This window comes from Ambystoma mexicanum, chromosome 3q (assembly GCF_040938575.1).
Source record: "Ambystoma mexicanum isolate Mex_15411 chromosome 3q, UKY_AmexF1_1, whole genome shotgun sequence".
Lineage (NCBI taxonomy): Eukaryota > Metazoa > Chordata > Amphibia > Caudata > Ambystomatidae > Ambystoma > Ambystoma mexicanum.
Window position 1 is genome coordinate 7708764 of NC_090926.1, and position 27374 is coordinate 7736137.

Here is a 27374-nt window from a genome sequence, read left to right on the forward strand (position 1 = left end):
TAAGGCAGGCAGATGATGACAAGTACAATAAGTCAAGAATTCCAATAATACTTGGCTTTCCTTCTCTGCTTGTCAATATGCACATTCAGTGGCTGAAAGACTGCGGCTTAATGGGCAGGGGAAAGAACTGAAGGGGACAATGGCTCAAATCCGGGAGGATAACTCAGCGGCAACGTGCGTGCCTTGGAAGATAGACAACACGAAACAACACAGGTTCGATCCCGTGGTCCTCGCTTAGAAACCACTGGGTGTTTAAGTGCATTATAAATATGCAACAACATGTCCGCGGGCTGTGTGAGCGCTTTAAAAATATAAAATAAAAAAATACAAAGTCGCGGGTGGACGGTATAGAGGGTATTTTAGACGCAGTGTGTAAAACTAGAACTTTGACTGTCTTATTTGAATTCACACTGACCTTGGGTCTTGAACCACGGTCATCAGGTTCAGACCAGGCACTATATAACCTGATGAAAACGGAAACCCAAGTAAAGGTGCCATGTCACATTTCGGGGCTGCATGTTCCAGGGAAAACATTGGTATTGGTCCTTTGAGTTTAAAACATGCACATCTTTTAACATTTTATAAACATTAGAAGAAAAAATGATCCCTTGGTTTTTTGTGTGTGCTGATTTTATGAAAGGCAAATGTCATTCGTGCTGTGCAATTTGTATGGTTCTGCAAAGCCAATTGAATGAAATGCGCACATTTCACCTTGATATGCTAATTTCTGGTGATGTCACTTCCCATTGCCATAGCTCTCAACTCACACGCTTTTGGCGGGTATCACCCGCCTTGTAAAGAGCTCACTCACCCGCCAAGCATCCTGCACGCCTATTCATTTCAATGGGCTCTCACCCGCCAAAAACAAAATCGGTGTTTAGTTGAGATAACATTGCTATGTTATCCATTGCGTATGTTAAGGAGTACTCCCCCATGCTTTTTTTAGGACTTGGGCCCTGGATTTGCATCAGAAAGTCCAAACAAATCTCCACATAAATATCCAAGTCTGGGCATTACTTCAAGACATATGTACCCTATTTTTTAACCTAAAATGAAGGCAATTTCTATAGTCCGTGTACTGAAGGCGGCAGACAGTATCTGATTTTTAAATAGGCAGGCGCTTAATAGCGAAAGTAACGTCATGTGATCTTTAACTCCCAGGACATCAGAACAAGTAGATACAAATCCTCCAATTCTTGTCTTATTGCCACTCAGTCCTGTTTTTAACGTAGTTGAAGATAACCAAACTCTGAGCCCTGCCCCCCTGCTCCCCTGCTCTCCTGCTCGAGTCCCGTCAAATGGGTTGCACTTGCAATTCCAAGTCGTTTGAATTTTGGCGGGAGAATAAAATAGAGCGCTGCCAACGGCTTCTTTTCGAGCAGGTAAGGGCTGCCTTTAGTTTGGAGCTGCGAGTAAAAGAACTTAGAAGGGGTGAAGGGTTAGGTCGAGTTTATGTAATGAAGGCTTTTGTGGTGATTTCGGGATACTAGGGTGGCAAACTGTCACCTGTAATTGTGGAATAGTTTTGTGTAGCCTTTGTACCGTGTCCTGCTGATGTTCGCGTGATATGCTAAACTCTGGGCAACAGAGCACGCCCATGCGTCTTTAAAAGCTATTTTAAATACCTCCCTGTCCAATATTAGAAGTTGACGGCTGTAGATACAACAGCGACGGTTACTGGTAGTGAATGTCTTAAGAAATGAGAATGTTGGTACGGTGATAAGAAATGGGGGTGCATAATGACTACTGTTTTAAAACCCAATGGAGAGTTATTTAGTCTCACGTTATAAATAAAGCCTTACTCATGTTTTTCTTATTTAAAGTTGCTCGATATATAAATATAAGGACCATTCATGCATTTCATAACACAAAGCTATTTGTTTATTGGCTTACTAATGGCAATTTATTGCAATGCCACCATGGTGCCTCTACGTATCAAAGACTGACAGTCCTTGTAATGTCCTTTTTTGTGAAGTTACCTCTGGTGATATACAATTTTGGAGGCTTGTGTATTGCGGCTACTTAGCAGGGCTGCCCTTAAAGTATGGCGGGCCTGGCGACCGCCGGGGTGCCATTAGCCCCCTGCCATGCTAGATTGGGGGAGTCTTTCAAGGGCTCCCCCGAGCTGGCGTAGTGGTAGAAGTTGCGATTGTTGCCCTTTTGTTATTAAAGGCCCCCGCGGCGGCAGGGAGCATTTTATAACGATAGGGTGCTGATGTATAAGCATCAGCACCCTATTGTTATGATTACCTCCCTGCACTGAGGCGGGAGCGAGGTGGTTTTCATTAGAATAGGGCGCTCATGCATGAGCATAAGCGCCCGATTCCAGTGAATAACTCCCTGTTCAGGCGCCCAAGCGGAGAGTTAAAAGAAAATGTGCACCCCTCTCCCCGGCATTGACCAGGGGCGCGCAGGAGGGAAGGGGTGTGGGGTGCCACATTTTTCTTAAGCTGCCTGGGGCGCTACCCCCACTAAGGCCAGCACTGCTACTTAGGCTACCCCAATTGTATAAAGCACACAGAGCTGGTCTCAGTTTAACTTTCTTTATTCACTCTCTCCATCTAACTAACTTCCTTTCCCTTGTGCTTGCCTCTTCCTCCCCGCTCCCACGTACCCTCCCTTCCCCTTCCCCTGGGCTCAGTCCCTTGTTAAAGAACGAGTGTCCCAAGATTGCTCTACAACATCTCCCCCCTAATTATCATGGAGCTTCTCACATCTGATTGATAAGTCTCTGGGGTTTTCTGATGACCCGTCTGGGTCTCCCTTGTGGCTCCAATGACTCTTCTGCTCCAGTCTCATCATTTCAGTCACAGGCGGTTCCGTGGGGCTGTCCACACTATCTCTCTCGCCTCAGGTCGATCCTCTTCTCATCTCGGCTCTCCCTTGGTCTCCGGGGGCGGGGTGTGGTGTTTGTGGAAGAATGGCGCCTTGCCGGTTATGTCCCACTCTTCTCGTTTAGCCGTGACCATGGATCCTTTGACCTCGACTGCTTGGATGGGGTGCGGGTCATACCGGGTGTCGGTTTTCTGTTGCTGCTTTTGGCCGAATGAGAACTTCATCTCCGATCGGCAGTAGTATATCTCTGGCCCCTCTGCGGCGGTCGGCCCACATATTCACCTTCCTCTTCCTCTCTGCGTAAAGCATCTCCCTGATCTCTGCATCCTGCTCCTCAGTGTAGTCCTCAAATTGTAGGTGGCGGGTTCTGGGTTTGTAGAAGATCATGATTTCCATCGGGCTCTTCCCTGTTGCCTCATGCCGGGAACTTCTGTTACTTTTCAGCATAGGGCTGGTGGCAATGGCACCTGGTCAATGATCGCCTTCTGCCGGGTCCATTAAGTGCTCCACCATCCCATTTGCTTGTGGCCACAGCAGCGTGACCTTTTGGTGGTGGAAGCCCAGGTGTGTTGTAAACTTTGTGAAGTCGTGGCCCTGGACACCGGGCTCATTGTCCGTTTTCACTACGTTGGGTACTCCCCACTCACTGAACAGTTCGTCAAGTACTCCCACCACGCTGTACAATGCTGTGGACGGCACCTGCTTCACAACTGGGAAGCAGGAGTAGTCATCTATGGCCACTAGTAGATGTCCTCGTTCCCAGAGAGGCACATGTAATGTATTGTAATGTAAATCGTGTATAAAGCCCAAAGGACCAGGGCCACACAAGGGCATCTGGGCACGGACCACCAGCAGAGAAAGGGTGACCAAAGAAGAGTGGGCTAAAACAGAAACTTTTCAGTGCCTTGCGAAACTCCGATGTTCCGGGATCTCTTGCAGGGAAGTAGGATGTAGGAAGGGCATTCCACAGGCTAACACAGAAAAAGATCGAACACCAGCTTGGGCTTTGTGGAAGCGAGGGACGCCCAGCAGGTTTGCAGGAGTTGGACTGCAAAGTGTGTCTTGGGAGATAGTGAGTCTGCTTAGACTGTTAAAAAGAAGGCCCAGTATGGAAAAAGGCGCAGTGAGTGGTACAAAGTACCTTGAATTTAATCCGGCTTTTGACTGGAAGCCAGCGTAGCTTGGCCAGTAGCAATGAGGCAGAGGACTGGCTAGGGGGATTTAGTGCCAGATGTGCTGCAGAATTTTGCGACACCTGAAGCCAGTGAACCAGGAAATCGGAATGGCCCAAGAAGATTCCGTTGCAATGATCCAACGTGCCCGTAATAGAGGTTGTGACCACATTAGCGCAGAACTGTGAGGGCGCAAACGGCACACCTTTCTCAAGAGCCTTCATTTCAAAAAGGCTGAGCTACAGACTGCAGCAATTTGCCCCTCTCTGGAGCCTGAGGGGAGAACTTAACCTCCAAACTCTTCACCGAGGGGCTGGGAGCAGGACAAGATCCCAGTGATTCCAGACAGAAATCAGAATGCCAGAAGGACTGAGCATACAGTGGACCAGCAATCATGATCTCTAAGCTTCAACCAGTTTTTACACATCCAGCGTTCAATCTCAACCAAACTGGATTTCAGTTTGGCAGGGGGGTGGGATACCGGGTCATTCAGTCAAAGCACTAGTTGGGTGTCGTCAGCGAATGTATAAAAACACGCCCTATGATGCAATCAAGTCTGCCACGGGGCACAGATCTGAATTAAAGAGTGGGGGAGATGGGGCTGATTCTTTTGGAGTGGCACATAGGATTGCCAGAGAAGGGGCAATAAAACCTGAAAGGGACAAAGTCTGCATCCCTCAGGAATGACGCAAACCACGCCAAAACTGGACTGACCAAACCTGCATGTACTAGGCGCTGTAGAAGAATATTGTGGTTGACGGTATCGAACGTTGCAGAGAGGTCAAGGAGGATAAGAACTCCCACCTCCCCACAGTCCTGGAGCAGGGCCAAGTCGCCTAGGATTGACATCATCACAAATTCCGTCCCCATAACCGGTTTAAAGCCTTCCTGGAAAGGGTGCAGCTGTCCATTATCCTCCAGGAAACCTTGTAAGCTGGGGGTTAACAACCACTTACATCAGCTTCATTATGGTTGGAAGGAGGGAGATGGCTTGCGAGAGACAGAGGGTCAAGTGTTGGCTTCTTCAATAGTGGCTAGACGATTGTATGTTTCAGGGCACCCGGAATTTCCCCACTCCCAAAAGATTGGTGAAGTGCAGCAGTAAATCGAGCAGTCATGTTGGGTGGAAGGGACTAAAGCCAATGCAATGGGATAGGGTCGGAGGCAGAGGAGGATTTACACAGAGTTGCTGCAACACTTTTATCCAATACAGGAGAAGGACCTGCGGCCAGGATGGATTTGAGGTGCCGGATCCACTATTCCCAGTCCAGCTGCCATAATCAATTCCTTGATCTTCTCGATTTTTCTCTGTGAAGAACAGGCTAATTGCATCACAGGTAGCTTGCAAGTGTGTCGGGTCAGAGCGACTGGAACAGGGAGCAGAAAGTTCCTTTGTCGCTCTAAAGAACTCCTTGGACGAACAGGACACAGCGGTTATAGGGTCTGCATACTGTCAAGATTCAGCAGCCTTTACTGCCCATTTGTATAAGGATAGGGCCTTTTTACACTCGGCTTTAGCTGATGTCTCATAGCAGATGCACCCTTTGCGCGCCAACGGGCAATACTGCTGTTTCATAACTCTGTTCCGATGAAAACCATGGAGCTGAGGGTTTTAGCTAGCATAATCCTTTCTTGAGCGGGGCCAGCGACTCAGCTGTGCGGGACGTAGCTTTTATTAAGGCTTCACACGGGTCACTCCAGTTCCCCCAGAGTACTGTCTGAACAATAAGATTCGGGGCCTCTGCAAGCTGCCCAGTAGAGACTTTACCCCAATGCCACTGGTTACCAAATACTTTAGATACTGCCTGCGTCGAGGAAGGTCCAACAGAAAAGGAAGGAGAAAGTGGTCTGACAGACAACTGAAAGGGGGCAAAAAGTTGCCTCTGTTATGGGTTGGCAAATAATTGCGCAAATGGAGATGAACACAACGCTTAACCGAGCCACATTTCGACCACAGCAGTGCAAATGGGTACTCAAACTATTGTGGATCAGCTAAATGACATACCAGTACTAGATGAAGGAATTAAACCATCTTCACAGATTTTGCATCAATATAGCGATCAATTACAGGGTCCCAGCGAAGGTACCCTCACAGCATTGAACTTTGTCCTGAACTCGTTCGTCTGCGTTTTTTAACTATGGAAGCGAGAGGTGCAGACACACTCCGGCACTCTTTTGGAACTCACCAAAGAGGTTGAATGCTGCGACTTGATGCTGGTGGGCCTTAAATCAGCAATTAGTCCTATTGTAACGGATAGCCTGGGTGAAATAAAATCAGAAATAAACCAACAAACTAGATCATTGAGTGATCTTCAAGGAAACGTTCACATTACGAATAACTCTTACTAACATTGAGGCTAACTTGGTAACCTTGACGAGTGCTCACTGCCAGATCAAATTACCAAGAATAGTAGGCATATGCCTAAAGGGCTGCAGATGACATTTTAAATGCTTTCGATGATAGTCCCCTCTCGCAATCAACCTTGAAGGAATTCATCAGACTTGCCCAGATACCATCTGAGGAAGGATTGGGGGAGGCAAGGGTAATAACGGAATCAGCAGCACATAATGAACCGACTACCATGGCTGAGAAGCGCAGAAGCAGAAGAAACAGAAAGGCTGTGAGATAAATAACAGTGATTCAGCAGCACGCGATACCAAGGAACAAAAAGCAAAAACCAGAAGAGACAAAAAATAAAGAATGGACTAAACTGAAATGTTTGCGTGCATCTTCCATTTGGGGAATAAAAGAGAATCGAATCTTAAGAGTGCGCTAATCGACAAAGAAGTTACTGTTACCCATCAGATAACAAACGGCCAGAGCTGAAGTCACATGGGAAGCCAAACCAAAAGGTTTCCAGCGAAACATATTTATAGGGGCAAAACTGTCAGTAGTCATAATCTTCTAAAATGAACTGCCTCAAATACAGACACTTAAGTAGTGCCAAAGGGAAATAAAGAACACATTTCTTTGACTCTTCTTGACCAAGCTCCTATAACTAATCAAGAGGCAAGGCAATCAACAGGCGATCCAGAAAGCAAATGCCTATACCCAAGTAAACTCCTTGCACCTTGATGAGTTTTCAGCTTGGTCTACGATGATGCTGAATAAAAGGGCGCCAGAGGTTGGTGATAGACCGTCGAATGGTATAGCTAATGCATATCAAACCACCTCAAACCACGTCTGAGCCGACTTTGAACATTGCTATATCATTGAATACTTACCTCATGATGAAATCGACCTCATTCTGAATCGGAACTGCTTTGAGAAGTATCACTTCAAGAGACATTAAAAGGGTGGATGTTTTTGTTGATTACAATCTAGATATTGCAATTATTGACATACCATTAAACCTTGTACAAGGGCATCTCTTTACCCATTTGGATGAATTAAAATGAAGGGGCGTTGACATCCGACCAGTAACAACTTCTATATCCAACCTTCATTTAACCCAGGCATATGTCAAATCTAATCCAAAAGGTTTTGAACAAAATCCGAAAAGTAATGGGCCTCATCACGACTTTGGCGGTAACCCTTAAATCCGGCAGTCGCGCTATTACCGCCGGATTTAAGGGTCTGCCAAATCAGGACTTTTGTGGATTTTCGCCCCAGCTCTTGGCTTGGGGGAAATCTGCCGAAAATTTGCACTATTACCGCCGGCGGGAAATCCGCCAGCGTTAAGAGCGCAAATTTTCCCCATTGAGCCCAATGGGGAATGGGGCATTCCTGAATAGGCTCAATGGGGAATGGGGTATTGCATTACCGCCGAACTCGTGATCCGGCGCTATTAGCGCCGTGGAGTTCGGCAGTAGGGCTAATACCACCGGCGGTAACACCTGCTGGCGTTAACGCCAAAGTCGTGATCAGGCCCACTTATTGTCAGGGAACTGGGTGTGGGCTTCAGAATCCAATGCAATTGGAGATGCAGAGATACCTGTAGGGTGATCGAGGTTTTAATATCATTAGTTGGAACTCACAAGGCTTTATCCATTAACTCTCCCATGATAACACTATTACTAGATGTGGAGAAAGCCAACTTATCATCATTTAAGTGTCCTTCTTGATTAAAGAGGTAATTATAGATGGTTATGTGATTTGTCAGCAAATGACCATAGGAAATGATCATGGGAGACTATTGGTAGCAATAAGCAAAGAATGGATGAATTCAATGCATGCAGTATTTTCTTTTCCACCTTGTATTCAAGCTGTGAGTTTATTAACCCGATGTAGTCTGGGGTCAATTGTAATAGTACATTTGCATGCAAAATATAAAGAACTGAGCCATAACACTAACATGGAGCAGCTTGAGCAAATTCTCATGTATAACCAGAACTTGAAAAAGCATGAACTCTTGATACTAGCAGGGGATTTTAATGTTGATTGTTTGGGGAAAGGCCTAAACACAGGATCTACACTGACTGGGAGTGTGAGAAAGTGGAAGACATTCCTTAAGGAATGGAATTTATTGCCATTAAATGGCAATGTCGAGGGGAACTTAGAGGGCAGCATCACCTGGCATCGGTAAAAGCTGACCTCTAGAATTGACTTTCTGTATTTTACTGAAGGCCTGTTCCAAAGTGTTAAACAGTTTTAAGTCACTGATGCAAACCCCTGCGATCCTTTGCTATTGAGAGGCAGACTAGACTCTTCCAGGTTGGGGATAAAGGAAAATAAAAATGTTAATCTAATAATTAACAGGGCAAAATATGTTTAACTTGGAATGACAGAAATATGGGCAAATGTATACAATCATTCATGAATGAATGGCAAAGGTCAGTTGGAATCTTTGATCAAGGGCTAGTACCGGACATAACATTCACAGAGATATTAGACGAGGCAATAGCCATGGTCAAAGGTGTCAATATCTGTTGAACTATATGGGAAATCATCCTGAGGGTGAAGGAGTTTGATTACCTGGGTATCGGATTCAAGGAATTCCTCAAAGGGATGGCTCATTTGAAAAAACAGTCAGGGAAAGTAACCCAACAAGTAGGGCGAATATCTCGCTTTCTGTCTCGCTGTCAAGGCCAGCCATTAGATGCTGTCTTAAAATATATTCTGCCCAGTCAAACGCTGTCACCCTCTATGGAGCTCCATTATGGGGCTTTCAAAGAGCCCAAGAAGTCCAAGTAAAGGAGAATTTGTTCTTCAGAAGGCTACTGGGACACCAAAATTCATCTCCCTGTATTTCTCTTCATAGGGAATTGGGTATGGAATTTTGGGAAGACCAGTGGGCGTTGGCTCCAATAACCTTTTGGATTAGAATCTGCGCAAATGAACATGCCTCACTCTGCCATTTTATAATTAGGTCTCTAATGGCTAGGGAAGGCTGGAGAAGAATCCTGTGGTTTGCATATATTGATAAAGTTCTGTCCGAGGGCAATATAAGGTTCTTTTCCCCCCTCAGATGAACTTTTGATTAAACCCCAGATGAGGAGGTATAAATGTATTCTGGGGATGTATTTGCAACGAAAAGGACCTTTTTGGATCATGTAACCAACTCAGACAAAGAGCATGCAGTGATTAGCCGGACAAAGGAGATACAGCCTTATTTATATTTGGGGCGCCACTAGGAAAGATTGCTGGCTGATCATCACCTGTGCGAGATTGGACTGTCTCCTTTTGAGGAGAAACACAGCCAAATGGAGACGATACCCGGATTTGGCTGGGTGCCCGGTGTGTGGCCACACTAAAGAGGACTTGGCTCACCTGTTATTGTTCTGCTCCTGATATAGCTGAATATGACAGTCCACTTTATTGATGGTCCTAAGGGAAGCTAACATCCGCACCTAGAGGCCTGCAATTTTGTTTCTTTTGAGTGCTGATTCTGTTTTGACAGCGTGGGCATTGTTATCTTTCTTGAAAAGACCCATGTACTACATGAAGGGGCTGCTATATGAATGAATCTAAATTTCTAGTTTGTTTTATCTGTCTTGATATTGTATAACCCTCCAACAATTAAGATATACAAGTATTTGTTCGCTCTCTCTTCTGTAAGGCTGGTTGATGCTACTTTGAAAGTCCATTTCCTGAAAATTGTTCATACTGTTCCCCGTCTTAATTTTAGTATTGGATTTTGTAGATCGATATGTAATGTGATTTGACTGTATTTTATGTGGAATTTTATCAGGGAAGGGATTTTATTGATTCTGTGTTTTGTATATTGTATGTGTTTGATGGACTTTGCATCCGAATAAACACATTGACTGACTGTTCAACTATTAGCAGAAAGTATTATGTTCCAGAGATTCAGGCCCTAAAATGTCAAATGAGGAAAAAACATCCAACATATAAAAAAAGTCTACAGTGCAATTTAGCGAATATACTTTAAAAATAAAGCAGGGGAGACCATCATGGGGCGCGGACCAACATGGTCGCGTTGTAGTGGGCTCCGCTCGCCAGCGTCCTCCATGGCAGGCAGAAACTAAACTGAACAGAACGAGGGCACATTTTTGCAAATTACCAGTGCGGAACGGCGGCAGAGGGCCCGGTGTCAGGAGGGAGCAAGGAAGTAACGGTGGAGAGGGCCGCCTTGGATGGCAGTGCAGCACCGAAGTGCACTGTTCACAGTGTAACACGAGAATAGGTGAGGAGATCCCCGGCAATATGCGACTCTGAGCGGCGTCATACCCCAGGATGGGCTCATCAGGCGGGCCGGACAGGGAGTGGGAGAGGAAGATCTCGGTCCCCGATCCCCGGTGGTCTGATGGGCGGTGAGTCAGCTCTGCTGAGAGGGGACTGCGGCCTGGATGATCTCTGGCTGCTGTCTGCCGTAGTGGGCTGATCTGGGCTCGGCCTCGTGTTCACAGTGCCCAGCTACAATGATGAGCCAGCTTGGCACTCATGGCGGGCAGATTCTGTGGGAGCAGATTATAGTAGTGGAGTGGCGGGAGTTATGCTTTCCTTGCCCCCCCATCCTCCCTCCCAGGGTGCCGCACTGTGGACTGGGCATCTAGGGGAGGGCTGAGGCCTGGTGGACAGCAGGAGGGGGGCCCGAAGTGGTTTGGAGGCCGGGGCCCTGCATATAGGGTCACGTGACATGGGCCCATGCGTTGGACCCATCTAGGAGCCAGGTCCTGCTCTGCTGGGAGTAGGGAGACAGAGGTGGACTGCAGGCCCCACAGATAAGGTGGTGAACTGTTTTTTTTGGGCTGGCTTGGATCACATTCCGGAAGGAACTCTGACCAGAGACTGTGGGGGCAGGGGCATAGGCCTTGATTGGGGCCCACAGATACCCGTTGCACGGCGGGCTTGAGGAATTCGAGGTGGTGGGTGCCTGTCCTGATTGTTGGAGTGGGTTGAGGTTAGTGCTCTCCCCCCCCCCCCTTCCCTGTGGAGGGCTACGGTGTGTTCTGGAACTCCGGCCCAATGCAGAGTGCTGGTTGGGAAAGGTGAAAGAGCAGAGGTACCCTCTTGGAGTAATGAAGTAGCATCAAGGTGTGTGCTCTGGGGGTTCGTCACACGTGGTACAATGGCAGTCAGAGGCGGGCTTTGGCACCTGCAGGGAGTTCTGACCGGGGCCCACGCTGGCGGCTAAGGGGGGCATAGAGAGCTTGAAGCAGTACCGGATGCCACCGGCAATGGAGGGAGGAGGCCCTAACGGTCCGCCGCCACCAGTGGCCGCAAGCGATATCCAGGCTCCCACCACGAAATAGGATGTAAAGGACAATTTGCAGGAGATCAGGGCAATGCAGGGAGAACTACAGGCCTCGGTTTCCGATCTGCGGGGCAGGGTCAAAGTCCTGGAGAACAAGTTCAAAGGAATGGAGAGTAATCATCTTAGTGCAGACCTTGTGGAAATGAAGTTCGAAGGGAGGTTGTCAGACCTAGAGACCAGAGACGAGGATCATCAATGGAAAATGGACGACCTTAAAAATAGAGAATGCAGAAGAAGAAGGGTGAGTCGGCCACTGATGTAGTGAAAGTAGTCAAAGCGCTGATGACTATCGAGATCGAATTAGCACATCGTGGAGGGATGGCCAGGGGTAGAGACTCGATAAGGGTGGTGGTGAAATTAGTTTGTTACACGGAGAAGACGGCGGTCCGGGAAAGGGGCGAAACGCCTATGCAATATCCTATCTGAAGGAGACACTATTCACATCTACCAAGATCTTTCAAGTTTCACATTGGCGAGGCGCAGGGACTGCCGGCCTCTAAATTCCTGGTTGTTGGATAGGGGTATACATTACAGATGGACATTTCCGTTTTTATCTGCTATTTGAGATCAAGGAAGTGGATTATCGTATTACCAAAGGTGCAGAGGCAGAACAGGTCCTCTGACACCTCTCTGAGAGCGAGAATAGAAGAGATAGCAGAGAAGGGAACTTGAGCAAGGGACGGGAGCTGCTGAGGAGCCAAGATGAATGGAGGGGCCTGAGCCAATGGAAAATAGTCCGTAGGGGCCGGAATGTTTGAAATCTCAACACTCCCTTGCCTGTAAAGTGACATGAAGGGATGTAGCCCATTGTGCTTCTACTTGGAGGTGGTGTGATTTTTTGTAGCGTGTCTTTGTTGCTATGCCATTCGTTCTGGTTGTGTGTTATAATGTGGAGATGGGGATGGGGTGGATGTTATTTTCCTGGTGACCCAGCGGTTGATGGGCGTCTCAGTGGTTAGAATGGGAGGGGGAGGGTTGAGTGTTTGGGAGGTGAGGGACAGTGGGATTGGGCAGCCTGGGAAATGGTGCAGGATTGTTGAGATGTGGCAAATAAATATGTGTCAGCTGGCTGGAGATGTGGTGGAAGGGGAGATGGCAATGATAGGTGATATTAAGGGGGGACAGGCAGACCAACTGGGTGTTGGGGTGTTGAATGTGAAAGGTTTAAACTCTCTGACCAAGCGTACGTTAGTGGCAAGGGAGGTTCGGAGAGCGGGGTTGGATCTGTTGATGTTGCAGGAAATGAGATTGGTTGAGGGTGAAGAGAGACACATGCCATCAGGGTTGCTTGGTGGAGAGTACTGGGTTTCCGTGCAGGTGCAGAAGGGTGGGGTGGGGATCCTGCTGCATAAGCAGTTGAGGTTAGAAGAGGTGAAGTTCTGCGAGGGCAGAGTGGGCAGGCTTTGTTAGTATCGGGTAGGAGGGGGGATACCAGGGACAGAAGGCCTTATTGGTTGAGACTCTGGCCCAACCGATGGTGGAAGTTAAGGGTTTTCTTATACTGGGCGGGGACTTCAACATGTGGGCAGACAGCCAGTTTGACAGAAGGATCCTGGCGGTTGTGGCTGGCCCATCTGTCAGCACCGATTCTTGCGAAGACTATGAATACCTCTTCCCCAAGTATCGTTCAGGGAGAGAGAGAGTCACTCACTGACCAGTCAAACAGGCCACAGGCGGCTGGAACAATAAAGCACTGGGTCCCCAGGTAGCTGCAATGGAAACAAGGGTTATGAGCTAACATGATACAATGTGTACTGTATGTGCACAGGCAGAAATGGAGAGTGCTGGCTGACTAGTACGGGTGCGTACAGGAGGCTCATGTTGTGCACGGGTAGAAGTGGGGAGTGCTGGCTCACTAGTATGGGTGCGTACAGGAGGCGTGACACCGTCGAAGGGGCAAGGACGAGGGAGCCTGAGGGATTGTCTAAGCATGTATGGCCTGCAGGTTGTGTGACGATGGCTCCACCCACGTGATTTGGGATATACTTTTTATTTCCCGCCTCATGATACATATACACGCATTGATTATCTCTGTCTGGAGAGAGATTGATGGGCCTGTGATCATGTGTTGATTAGCTGGACAGATCACAACATGGTCGACATGGGATTTTCTTTAGTGGGGGTGCAAGGCCTGGATTCACTCTGGAAGGATATCAGGTTCTGTGAGGAGTTGGAGACAGGTATTAAGGAATATTTTGATTATAAATGATACAGGGGAGGAGGAATATTGCACGGTGTGGGAGGCGGCCAAGGCTACCTGCGTGGTCTGCTGATCACAGAACGTGCTAAGAAGAAAAGGGAAAGGATCCTTGGAGAATTCCATGAGGAGAGATATTGTTTTCCTGGAGCGCAAGATACAGGCTGGGCAAGCTGGCAAGTTTGTGTTGATACAAGAGGCTAGAGCCAAAATAGGAGTTGAAATCCATTGAGCTGGGTAAGGTGGTACGGCAGTTAAAACTTTTGAAACAAAAGTCTTATGAGAAAGGGGACAGTGCCACCGGCCTACTAGCGGCCTGTCTGCGGTGGCACAGGGCGGAGAGATGGGTCGACGGGATCAGTGGGCCTGAGGGGTGGATCGATACGTCCCCTGATGGAATAACAGGACGCGTTGCTCAATTCTATGCAGAACTCTATGGTCTAGAGACGCAGGTAGATGGGGATGAGCTGGATTCACTATTTGCACAAGGTTTCACTACCGGCCTTAACGGCAGAGGAGGGGAAGTTGCTTGATGCCCCATTTTGTGTGGAAGAGGTTTTATTGGCAATTCGGATGAAGGCGGGGAAGGCACCGGGAAACGATGGTTTCACAACTGGGGTTTATAAGTCCTTTGCTGGCCTTCTTGCCCTACATCTGGCAAAATTGTTTAAATATATACGGGAAGGCTTCAGAGTCCTTTGGCTGGGCTCTGATATCAGTGAACCCTAAAGGGGGGAGAGATGTTAAGGCATGTGGGTCTTACCGTCCCATATCACTACTTAATGTGGACGCAAAGATTTTTTACCAGGGTCTTAGCCTCTGGATTGGAGTCACTGATGCCCCAATTGGTCCACGCCAACCAGGTGGGCTTCATACAAGGGAGACAGGGAGCGGAAACATTGTGGAAGACACTACATTTGATGGACATTGCCCAGGGGAAAAGGGCTAACCCAACACTACTGCCCTTGGATGGATTTATTTATTTATTTATTTATTTAATGTATTTATTGTTTTATAATGTGTCTAATACCATACCTGAGCTCGGTTTCTAAGCACAGATTCATGGATCTGTCCCGGTGGCGCTGGGGGTGATTCAGCGGTACAGGCAGTTTTCTGGGTTCAAAATGAATAGGGCTAAATCTATCTTGTTCCCTTTTGACGATGATGCTGAAAGAGATTTGGGAATACTCGAGTCTCTGGGGATGGAGGTGAGGTTGGAGACACTTCGTTATTTGGGGGTGACCATTACACAAAGGCTGCAGGATCTCTGTGAGGCTAATTACCCAGCCCGGCTTTATACACTGTAAAATAGGCGAAACGTACAATATCCTTAACGCTCTCAAAATGAATGTCCTTCCTAGGATCTTGCACCTTTTCCAGATGCTTCCGTCTGCGATCCCAGGGGCGTTATTGAGGGAAGCCAAGGGGCCGATGCTGAAGTTCTTGTGGCATGGGCAGAAGCTCTGGTGTGGCTTATGATACTCTGGTCCTACCTAAAACGAGGGGTGGGGTGGGATTACGCCATCTCTGGGAGTAGTATAGGGCAGCGCAGTTAAAGGTGTTGATATGGCATCTCTGAGAGGACAAAGGTAAGGAATGGGTTTATTTGGAGAACCTCCATTTGCGACCGGCCATGGTGGGTGAATGGTTGTGGGTCCCCGGAGCATCTATTCTGTGTAGAAGTATCCTGGGGGTGATATGGAACTTGTGGCATCCGACTGCTGGTATGAGGGGGATCACGACATGGCGTTCACCTATGACTTACCTGTGGGTGCTGGCGGTACGGTACCGGAGGAGATACCGGATGTTGCTAGGTACCAGGCATGGTTTGAGGCTTGTTTGGCCAGGGTAGGCCAGCTGTGGCAAGACGGGAAGTTTATCTCGATTCAGGACTTCGAGGGGGCCCTGCATATAGGGAGGCTATCGGTATTCTCTTACATGTAGATTAAAGGGGTAATACCTGCAGACTATTTGAAACAGCAGATACAGAGTGAGCTTACTCCGAAAGAGCATATTTTGGATTATCAATTGGAAATGAAGGGCTTGATCACACAATTGTATGCTGCATTCCTGTAGGGGGGCATGTCGGGTGCTGAGAGTCTTCGTGCCAAGTGCGAGTAAGATCTGGGAAGGGAAATTGATGCGGGATTGTGGCGCAGGATGTGCTGCAGAGCATTCAAGACATCGATCTCATGCCAGTATAAGCTCCATGGTATTAAGTTGCTGCATAGGTGGCAAAAAAACCCTGTCTGCTTTTGCAGGATGTTCTTGGGTGTGAGCCTGCTACGTTGGCGTGGTTGCGGAGGGCGCGGCATGTATTGGCATATGTGGTGGGACTGTGGAAGTGCACATTTATTGGGCTGTGGTGTTGGGGTGGATTAAGGAAATTGAGGGGATCTACTGTCCTGCAGTCCCCCTGTTGATTTTATTCCGTTTAGAGGAGGTGGAGGGTAAGTTTAGAAGCCCACAGCATATGCTGCATTTCTTGGTGTTGGCAGCTAAAGCATGCCAATGAAAGAGACTGCAGAGTCAGGGGCAATGGGTCTCGAAAACTGCAAATCAAAGGTAATGGGCTTGCAGGTTTTTAAACATTGAAGGGAAGGTGACCATTTTTAATCTGCCATCTTGAAAAACAATGGAAAAACGTTTTGGAGGGTTATTAATAAACGAGATAAAAACCAGACAGTGTTACAAAAAACATATGGGTAGCACACGTGTCTAATTTATAAAGCCTGGGCCCTCTACCAAATGAGTGGGAGGAAGACTCATCACCTTGGAACTATGTTTTTGACCAAGAAGACATAAGAAACATCATTGGAAGGCTTAGCCACAAAAGAGCACCCGGTCCGGGAGGACTTTGTAATGGGGTGCTCAAGAGTGACCCAGATTTCTCCTCAAAAACTTCAAAGTTTTTAAATCTGTGCTTATTCGGAAAACGATCCCTGATAGATGGCATACTGCAAATGTGGTGCATATTTCTAAGAAGGGGGCACATGCAACCCATTGAACTACAGACCAATATCACTCCTAGATCCAGAGTCAAAGATATTTGCCTCTCTAATGTTACCAGAGCTTACGGCATGGGCTTATTCTTCTGGCTTTTGGAAGTCAAACCAAATTGGAATCTGCAAAGGAGTGGGAACAACAGCAGGCCTTCTAATTAGCCATCTTCAGCAGAGAGTATGGGGAAAGCAAATACCGGAGGTATAGGCAGTTTCGATCGAACTGTCGATGGCCTTCGACAAGGTGGACCGAAACTTGCTGTGGAAAAAATGTAGTACTTGGGGTATCCCAAAAAACCTGCTAACAGTTTAGTCCACTTGCATGCCAACCTAACTTTGCGAGTCAGAATGGGTCGGAGTGGTCAGATGTCAGTTCCATTGAAAGCGGAAATTGTTTACACCAAGGATGCGTCTTAGCGCCAATGCTATTTAATCTCTTTTTGTCAGACTTTGGCGGGATCCTCATTTGTACCACCAAACATTATGGGAAGCCGAATTTTCTGGATAATTTATCATTCGGCCAGTACGCTATGAGTAACACCCTGACTGTCGGCACCCTAAAATCAAAAATGTTGGTAATGCATGTTGGGGTGCAGAAAGCTATCTACAATTTTGCATCTTAACTCAATGAATATTGAAGAAGTTCACAATGTGAAATTTCTAGGTTTCTATATTAATGACAGGAAAAATGAAACTCTGCTAATCGAACAGCTGGTTAACAGAACAAAACAAATGGCCTGCCAAATGAAATCCCTCCATTGTCAGCTTGGAAGGTTTTCATTAAAAGCTCTACTTACAGTTTGTGAAACAAAGGTGATACCAACTGTATGTTATGGCCTAGAAAATGTCCATCAATTGATAAATTACGATTTTGATTACATAGAGGGGCTTCTATGGAAAACAAATGTAGGCCTACGAAGTTCAGTTCCAATGTCGATTATTCAACATGAACTGGGCCTAAATTCTTTAAATGATATAATCCCCTGCAATGGAGCCTTTCTGTTATTGAGCGTATGGAGGGGGCCTGGCATGCGCAGCGCAGCGCGGGAAGGAAGACTTGCACAAGGATGTTGGTCTCACAGGTCCTGCTCCGCTCTAAAGAAAAGAGCGCAATGCTGGGCCTCTTTATTAACTCGGCATGTTGTGACGTGCAACGTCATGGCGTGCGATCATGTGATACAACACTCCTCCCAATTTTTATAACAAACTTTTTTCTCAGTAACATGTCAAAACAGAAACACATGTATTAGAAACATAAATGCATTGCACTGAACTCACAGCTACACAAAGACTGGAGTAGTTCGCCCAGGCCTTTGGCTTCCTCTTGTGTCCGAGTTCAGGTGGCCAGGTTGTAGTCCCTTAGGTGTAATGGGGGCCATCTCAGTTCACTGGTGGGGTACCGCCTTTCGGGCTCAGTGGGAGGTCTCCTACCTGATGGCCATTCCACCCGGGGGTTTGGTCCGTTGCTTCTTCATGGTGTGGTTCTCTTGGGTTGTCGTCTTCGGTGTCGCTCACATCTGGGAGATGGGCTGCGCTGTCCTCTCTCAGTCCATGCTAGTCAGTCTGTAGCCAGGGTGGACCCGAGAACCTTCGGAGAAACTAGAGTTTCTTGTTACCAGCCCACGGTCATCCGCAGCCGTTACCTGCAACCCTTGCATTCGGACCACCTTGAGGGGCGATGGCTCATGGGTGAGGGAGGTCGATTCCTGTCGGGTGGCGAGTCCTCACTAACATGGTGTCCCCGACTGCCAGGTCATGCTCTTAGGCCGCGGCGTGTATTCTCCTTGTGGATGGCAGTTTCCCTCCGGGCCCGTACGTTCTCATTGTCTATAGTTCCTGGAGTTCTCCCGTTCAGTTTGGGGAGGAACGTGAACAGGCACCTCTGGAATAGGTCCTCTGCATTCGTGTGGAGCAGTGTGGGGTGGTTCTTTATTCAAGCCAAAACTGGAATAGTGCTCTTCTCTCGCAGGCCCCCTAACCATGCGCTATTCTAAATGTTTTATTGAGGGTGTGAATGAAGTGCTCTGATTCTCCGTTTGCGCGTGGCCACGGGAGTGTGAGCTTCCTGTGCGTAATTCCTCTTTCCGTCAGGAATTCTTTGAGGTCAGCGCGTTGGAATGGTGACCCATTTTCTGAGTACATGGTCTTGGGGAACCCATGGGTGGCAAATATTTTCCCGATCACGGGGAGAGATGGGGATGGCACAAACTCGACTTCAGGGTAGCGGGACCATTGGTCGATCATAACCAGGAAGTGGGAGTCTCTCTGTGTGGAGGCAAAGTCCATGTGGATGCTTTCCCACGGTTCTTCGCTCCTGGGTATACATTGGATGGCAGGTTCTTTTCCTTTCGGAGCAGAAGCTTAGCACCATCTACAGGCACGCATAAACTCATCCACTTTTGAATCTAGAGCAGGAAACCGGACTTTGAGTTTGAGACGACTCTTCATTTTTGCAGCTCCTGGGTGACCATGGTGTGCCAGGGCAATTGCTCTTTCAGTCAATTTGGTTCGGATTACCATGCAGGACCCTCTTAGGAGAAGGCCATCGTCTGCGAATGCTAGGTCATTCCGTAACTTCCACAATTGCTCCAGTGTTACCTTTGCCTTCTGGGTTCTGGTCCTTAGGTTTTCGAGCGCTGTTTTACACTGACCTGATTCCATTGTTTCTCGTAGGATTCAAAAGCATCAGTCATATCTCGATGCGGCTTTGAGCTCAGCAACGTCCATGGACATGAGAATCATGTTTTCCGTGACTAGTCTGACATACTCCTCTACTTCGGCGACCTCCTCGTGGGCAGCTTCATTTTTCACTTGCAGATGCTGGGACAAGTAATCTGTGGCGTTGTTCTGTCCAGTCTGTACATGATGTTCTTGTAGCGCCGGTAACCACTTTTCAATTTGTGGTGGTGGGTTGGCTGGCTCGCCCGTCATGATGAGCAGCAGGGGTTTATGGTCTGTGACCACTTTGACAGGTTTTCCTTAAATATTGACATGGAAGTAGCGACACCCCCACAGCAAGGTTTGAACTTTGCGCTCTATCTGAGAATACCTCTGCCCCCTATGAGAGAGAGAACTCTGCTGGCATACGCGAAGGTGCATGGGGTGTTGTCTTGGCTCGTTTGTGTGAGGATGGCACCTAGGCCGAATGGGCTTGCTTCGATGATGATCTCAGTGTCCTTCTGTGGGTCAAAGAAAGCTAGGATAAATTTGTCTGACAGTGCCTTCTCAATGTCGTCAAATGAGTTCTGTTCCAGGGCTGTCCACCTCCACGTTGTGGATTGCTTTGTGAGGTTTTGCACGGGCCCCGAGAGTGTGGCTAGGTTTTCGATGAAATGGCCACATTAGGTGACCATCCCTAAAAAGCTTCTGACTTCCGAGACACACTCTGGTGCTTTGGCCTCCTGGATATCTCTGACTTTAGCCGGATCGGCAGACAGCCCTCCTTCCTGAAAGACAAAGCCAAAGAACTCGATTTTACTTTTGAGGGACTTGCACTTCTCGCGATGGAGGGTTCATCAGTGCTTGAATTCTAGAGAGCTGTTTTTCCAGATGCTCCAGGTGTTCTCTTTCTGATTTCGCTTGTATCAGGATGTCATCGCTCACATTTAGAGTTCCAGGCAATCCCGCCAGGGCCCCGCATATATCGTTTTGGAACACCTCGGCCGCTGACGAGATGCTGAAGTTCAGTTTCGTGTATCTGTAGAGGCCAACATGTGTTGTGAACGTTGTTATGTATCGACTGTCCTGGTGAAGCACAAGTTGGTGATACCCTGAGCGGAGGTCGAGTTTGGAGAAGATGGTTGCACCCTCCAGTTCGGCTATAATATTGTCCAGTGTGGGGGTTAAATGTCTCTCCCTCCTTACTGCCTTGTCCGGCAGCCGCATATCGACGCATATGCGGACGCTCTCAGGCTATTTGGGATTATGGGTAATGACGATTGGAGACACCCAGGGGGTGGGCCTTCTACACGCTCGATGATGTTGAGGTCAACTAGATTTTGTATCTCCTCTACTTTCTCATGAAGATGCAGTGTTTCAACTCCACCGGCTGGATTGTGTCATCGATGTGGAGGCAGATCGGTTTTCCTGCCATTTGCTTTATGCCTGTGAATATGTCCTGGACTCTGTAGCAGCGTTTGCATGTCTTCTATGAATACTCCATGTGCGAATTGAGTGAGTCTAAGGGCTTCGGCTGCGGCGCAGCCAAGCAGGGTCTGGGCGCCAACTCTGGTCATGTAGAAGCGGGCACTTATGGAGACATCACCATGCTGGACGGTGGCTATGAAGGCGCCTTCCATGGGTACTGGGGTTTGCTTCCAAAAGTGAATATGCGCACCTTGGTCATTTGGAGTGGCGGAGGTCCTGGCAGCTTCCGGCATTGCTTAATCCCATGATTCTGACCAAGGCACCAGTGTCGAGAAGTACGGTCACTGGGGTGTTTAGGATAGTCACTGAGCACCTGGGTTGGCGCTTCCCCCTATCACCGACTGTGATCACGGCTGATATGAAAAAAACGTCCCCATCTTCATCCCCTGGGCCTTCCCCTGGTAGCTCCATTCAAGGGTCTATGGACGTGGTGTTGGCATTTTGGATCGCCTGATCTTGTAGAGCACCTCTTGGACGCTCTCTGCACCTCGACACGCTGGCTGGGGCCGATGCTCTGCAAACTCTGGCGAAATGATTTTGGACTCTGCACCTTGTGCAGGTGTACCCTTTGACTGGGCAGTATTTCTCATGGGGGAGGTCAGACCTACATTGTGAGCAAGGGGATGGGTTAGAGGGGTACCACTCTTTCTTTTGTCTCCAGGTGCTCCTCCTTCGTTGGGCTTTTCAAGGACTGTTTTACCACTGAGCATACCTTTTTTAGCTTGACTGACCTCCAGGCGGATTCCATTTATGAAACCCTGATGTCTGCCAGCTCGTAGGACCGTCCCAGCTCAAGTATCCTTGGTAGTGTTATGCCCGGCTCACAGAGAAATTGTCTCTGCAGTTTAACGGAATGGCATCCAATGATGATTTGGAGCCTCACTTCTTCATCTTTGTTTTTCCAGGTGCAGGTTACGGCCAGTTGTCTCAGGCGACTGTGGTATTTGTCAAGGCACTATTCGCTCCTCTGCATGGCGGTGTGCATGACAATTTTTCGTAGCCGGTATTAACCATGGGAGCGAAGTAGTCTGATAGCGCTTTAACAGCAGCACAGTAGAAGTCATTGGTGGGGCTGAGGGTCTTAAATAGCTTGTGGACCGCTGGGCCTGATGACTATATCAGCGTGCATTTCTTCATTAGGTCATCCTTTTCTCTTGTGGCTTTAAAGTACATGTCCAGGCGTTCTCACCACAGCTCCCACTGTGGTCCCAAATTGGCCGGGCCCCGTCTATGTCGAACTCACAAAGACGTGCGAGTGACCCCTGTTGATGCAATGTTCCCTCCTGTGGTCGTGGTGCAGGTGCGCAGCATCGTCAGCAGACATCTTCTCTCAGGGATGTGCGGCCCGTCAAGGGAGTGAGCTAACGGGGAGGGGCGCACAGGTACTCCGGAGGAGCCGCAACCCAGGTTAAGGGGTAGTGGATCTCCTGTGGTTGCACAGTGGGAGCACAGGCACTCCTGGGGAGGGGAGCCGCAGCCTGCTGTGAACAGCGGAGGAGTGTGGCACACGAGCACTCTCTGGTGAGAGCCAAGCCTTTCTCTGTTTTTTGGGTGGCCCTGTGTGGGTCCGTGGGTGCAGGCGTAGCCGGGGCTTTCCAAAAATGAAGGCCAATGTCTAATGCATGAGGAGTGTTAGTCAAACAAAAAAAAGCACTGAGCCTCTTACCGCCTTATATGGAACACAGCGTGTCCTTGTGGCGGGCTGAGTGACAGCATGCTGTGGGAATCCGTAATCCAGGCGCCGCAGGCCTGCCGGACTAGCAGGTACGCGCCCTGGACCGACTCTTTGCCATTGTTGTGGAGCGTATGGAGGGGGCCTGACATGCGCAGCACAGCAAGGAGGGCTCGCACAATGACATTGGTCTGACAGGTCCTGATCAGCTTTGAAGAAACAATTGTGAAGCTAGGCCTCTTTATTAAAGGCATGGTCTAGTAAAAATGTTTATTGTCCCTACGGGTCGACCATGTTTTTTTAAGCCTAAGTGGCTCGATTTTAGAAAACTTTCCTATGGACCTTACCCGGGTTTTCGTCCATTAAACGCACGCGAAAACAGGCACCAGGGAGCCGCCATTTTGTGATAATCCTATCACTTGCCGCAACGCCCTGGCTTACCTGCTTCTGCGGCACTAAATCAATTCCCCCGCCCCTGAGCCTGACATTATCCAAACATTCATATTCCCCGCCTCTCTCCGTGACGTTACTGTGCTGCGTAGGCAAACGCGCCCACTCGTCTTCTACGCGACTCCACACAGAACCCGGAAACCAACACAGACCATCTGTCAACACAGCGCGCCACAATTCGGAATATGAAACAGTACTTTAAAATCAAACAGCAACACGGTAAATTTGATAAAGTACATTTATTTGACATTAAATGTTTAGAGAATATTCAGCAATTGCCATATGAACTCCGAAAGCCATTTATTTTCTTTTATCTGTATCCGCCATGGTACACAGGGTGTTGCTTTTCGTTAAAAGAAGCACTTTGGAAGCACGGCGAACCGCAAGGCTGTTCCATCAACTAGGCACTAGTCCATCGTAAAGGTTGATATGTTGCTTCTAGCCACTAGTACAGCGTAAGGGCATGTGGGCCCTTGGTGATCGTCCCATAAAATTGTCAGTGTGCTCCAGTTGTTCACACGAAGCTGCAGGTGTCTACTGTAAAAGCCATCTGCTGGTGTCTCAAACCGATGGCAGTAGCAGAAGGGGAGCAAATACCTGATATGAAAACAAAAAAATTATAATTAGTCTCGCCAGCCGATCTTCATTAATATTACTCATTTTATTTATTACAGCTGGTCGGAAACTATTTGCTTGCAAGGATAGTTCAATGGAGTATGTTCGGCTCTAAAATCAATGCGAAAAGTAACGAAATAAATCGAGGCCCACACACAATGATAAACGACAGTTAGTCTACATGCGTGAGGAATGATATGATATATGATATGGCATTTGTAACGCGCCTATACTCAAGTGTTTCAAGGCGCGACGAAGCAGGTGGGGAACAAGGGCAGACAGACAACGATCCTACTAGGCCAGGAGTCTTTCTGATCGCGCATGGGGAAGGGGGGAGTGGGGGTAAAAGTGCTGTACATGGTTAGTTGAATACAAATTAAATAATAGGGCCAGCTGGTGGCAAGTGCAAGGTAAATGCCGGGAGAAGGGGCTGAAGGATACAGAGACAGTCCCGTAGTGCAGGTAGGCAGTGCAGGGAAAAGTGGCTGGGCCAAGGACCGAGATCGGTGAGACCAGTGGACCTGCATGCCCATGTGCCCACTACGAACACGTTTTCCTTGCTTTTCCTAGCTCTTCATTCATTCATTTATTCATGCGTCCATTCATTAAATCTTCATTCCGGTATAAAAGCGTGTAAAGATTTACTTACATTATATTTGAAATTTCCATTGTGTCTCTTCGTAATGCAGTCTGTAAAACGGACCATGCTCTTGGTAATGATTTTTCGTATACTGAACTAAAATGAAACTCGGTCTAGTTTCTGAATCTTCTGCATTATCGTCTCTTAGGTTATTGCGCACCCCCTTCAAATGTAGTTCTTTCGGCATGGTCCCTGTCTCAAGGTCAAAAAACAATAGACCCTTATACTTCAGTGCGACTTGTGGGCCTCATCTGGGCGTGAGCTGAAAATCAAAGCCGCTGTGTCGAATTCTTTATTTGCAACATCACGTAGTATAGGCATCTGTGAGAACTTGAAGTTTAGAATCCCTCTATGTAGTGCGCCTCAATGTGCAAATGCAAACTGGCTTCTCTCCCAAATGCCACGGCCCGCTTGGCGCATTCTAAGTGCCCCAATTTTGTCCCCGTTGTCTGCGAGCTTTGCAGCCCAAATTGAGACATTTAATTTTTGGCGGAAGGTCAGGGAAAGTATAAAGTACCACAGGAGTTGAGTTAAAAGTGAGATTTATTGTTTGTTTGTTTTATTTATTATTTGCAATACGCAAGCCTCCCCTCCGTTAACAGTGCGCAACAGTGCGCAGCATTTACATTTACATGAGATGAGACATGAGAAAAATATATACATACACATATATGCGGTGAATATATAGAATTCAAAGATGACACCCAGCTTGTTCGCCACCCATGATGGTGAAGGTAGGGGTTAGGGTTACAGGTACACTGTACAATAACATTTATTTACAAAAAGACAAACGTATTGCAATTATTTAAACCGGCTGTGCTTCGAGTGGGCATGGCACAGTCGCAATGTTCGGTGGCAATGGATCACTGCTCTGCACAGAAACGTCCAAAATTCCATATCTGTGCTTCTCTAACACAGCAACAATAAGGCCTTTCACAAAGTCGAACTGCATTTCATCATAGACTGGTTTGATCACCCATTGCTTACTTTGGTTTGAAAACACCTTAGTGTAGCGAGGCATCCTTACTTTACCCCTAGTCCTAGATTGTTCACGTCCGACATTGCTGTTATGGGCCAAGACCGCTAGTAGAGTGCGATGTTTCATGCCCCGAAAGCTAAAATGCAAGCGCTTTGGCCTGTACTTTAGGCACATATTGTGGAACACCTCCAAATCTCTTGTTTGACAGAATTCTGTCAGTCCTCTCAAATCTCTTGATAGTTTTGTCGAAAACAATCTTCTCAATGGCTTTGTGTGTCGGTGAAGATGGAATCAACCACTTCTTCTTACGTGCCTCCTCTATGGACAAAGGGCCATGTTCACATTGGTGGAAATGTTGATTTGCTGTCCAGCGGTGAACGTTGGTACAGTGGTGCATCAGTGATCGCCATTTTTCAAGTAGTACCCTTCACAAGTTTTTGAGCTCCACCAAAGATGGTTGGTGATAGAATGGGACCACTGCAAAATACTTTCAAAACCTTTTTTTTTCCTGCAGCCGAGATTTTCTTACTGATTGATTTAGCAAGATGCCATACGTCAAATTGATGATTAATATGTGGGAACTGCTCTCTCATTGTCTTGGCAATTGAAACGTGTCTGTCCGTGGCTATGAGGTCGATGTGCATTCCCCTTGATTGCAGATATTCCACTGATTTTATAAATCCTAGTTTCTCCATGGCCACTGACGATGTACATTGTGTTACCTGCACGACTACCGAACTCACAATTTTCTTACTATCCATGTCCTGAAAGTGGTAGGTGCAGTACTTGTCAGAAAATCCAGGGCTGTCGCACTGTCCATCGCCGGCTAGCCTGAATCGTTTGCCTTCGAATGTACTTGCTAGAGACAATTGTTCAATTTTCCAAGCATCACTAATGGCCGGAAACAGATAATCACGTTGGTATATGTAGTACAACGCTTTAGAAATGAAATGGAGTCCCACAAACTGAAAGAAAGCCTCTAACTTTCTAAAACTGGAGCCACTAAAAAGTGATGCAGCTGCGCACAGTAGATTGCCTGCTGGCAGTTTCCCCAGCATTGGTTGTGCAGACCATGAGAACCTATGATTTAATCGACAGGCGGCATTTATTTTGACGTTACTGCCTTTTATTTGACTAGTCACATTAATCAATGGCTTCCCACATACTTTCCCTCCAATGGAATGCACACATTTCAGCATACTTATAATTTCCATCAAACAACTGTCGAATATAATGTATTTGCTCTCTTTCATTAGACTGTCTTCCTGCGTCAACGTTGTTTCGGCCTGTGACGTTGTGGAGATTTCAACACATTGGAAAGTAATATCGCTGATATCAAGTTGTGATGTGTCTATGGATGCTGCGGCTGGTTCATTCTCTGTCATTTCGACATCTATTACTTCAACACTGATGGGAGAACACAACAATGTCGACAGGTTTTTGGGTGGCAAATATTTGGCGGGTGTAGATTGTGTGAATTGATCTGCAACTACTTCAGAGCTATCTTCAATACATTCAATAACATCTTCTTGTGGTGGTGCGGTCGCACTGTAGCTATGGTCCAATGCAACTTTGCTGTAGTCTCCAAACACAGTTAATTCATGTTCTGGCCATTGGACATGAGCATCTCGAGCCTGAACACGCCTCGCCTCAATTAATAGTTCCTCCATAGTGTACATGGTCTGGCAAGCAACATCTCTCATTCGCTTCACTGGAGGAGAGATTGGAAAAGGGATGTTCAGTTTAAACACAAGATAAAGTGTAGTCCAATTGACTGGAAAAAAACATAAAATAGTCCCCAGCACAAACATTTTTTTAAAGTTATGAACTGTTTGTAACTAACCTTTTTTTGTTTTTTTTTCTTTGCAACTTTTTTGACTCGACCTTCAACATCTGCACGCTGTAGCTCCGATTCGTTTCCGCATGTCCTCCCTTCCTCTTGCGCTGCAACGACTATATTTTCTGTATCCGCATAAACAGCACGGAATGAGGCTCCATCGTCTCCCTG

At 47.4% G+C, this 27374-nt stretch overlaps 1 protein-coding gene across 1 annotated transcript in view; it reads left to right on the forward strand.

Moving 5' to 3' along the window:
* Positions 1–1215: 1215 nt before the first annotated feature.
* The window catches only part of ENTHD1 (ENTH domain containing 1), a 390944-nt gene continuing 364785 nt past the window's right edge, over positions 1216–27374 (forward strand). Inside the window, exon 1 of the mRNA XM_069652811.1 lies at positions 1216–1382. Within this exon, the coding sequence (XP_069508912.1) occupies positions 1299–1382 (84 nt within the window). The 5' untranslated portion in view covers positions 1216–1298. The remainder of the gene's footprint in view (positions 1383–27374) is intronic.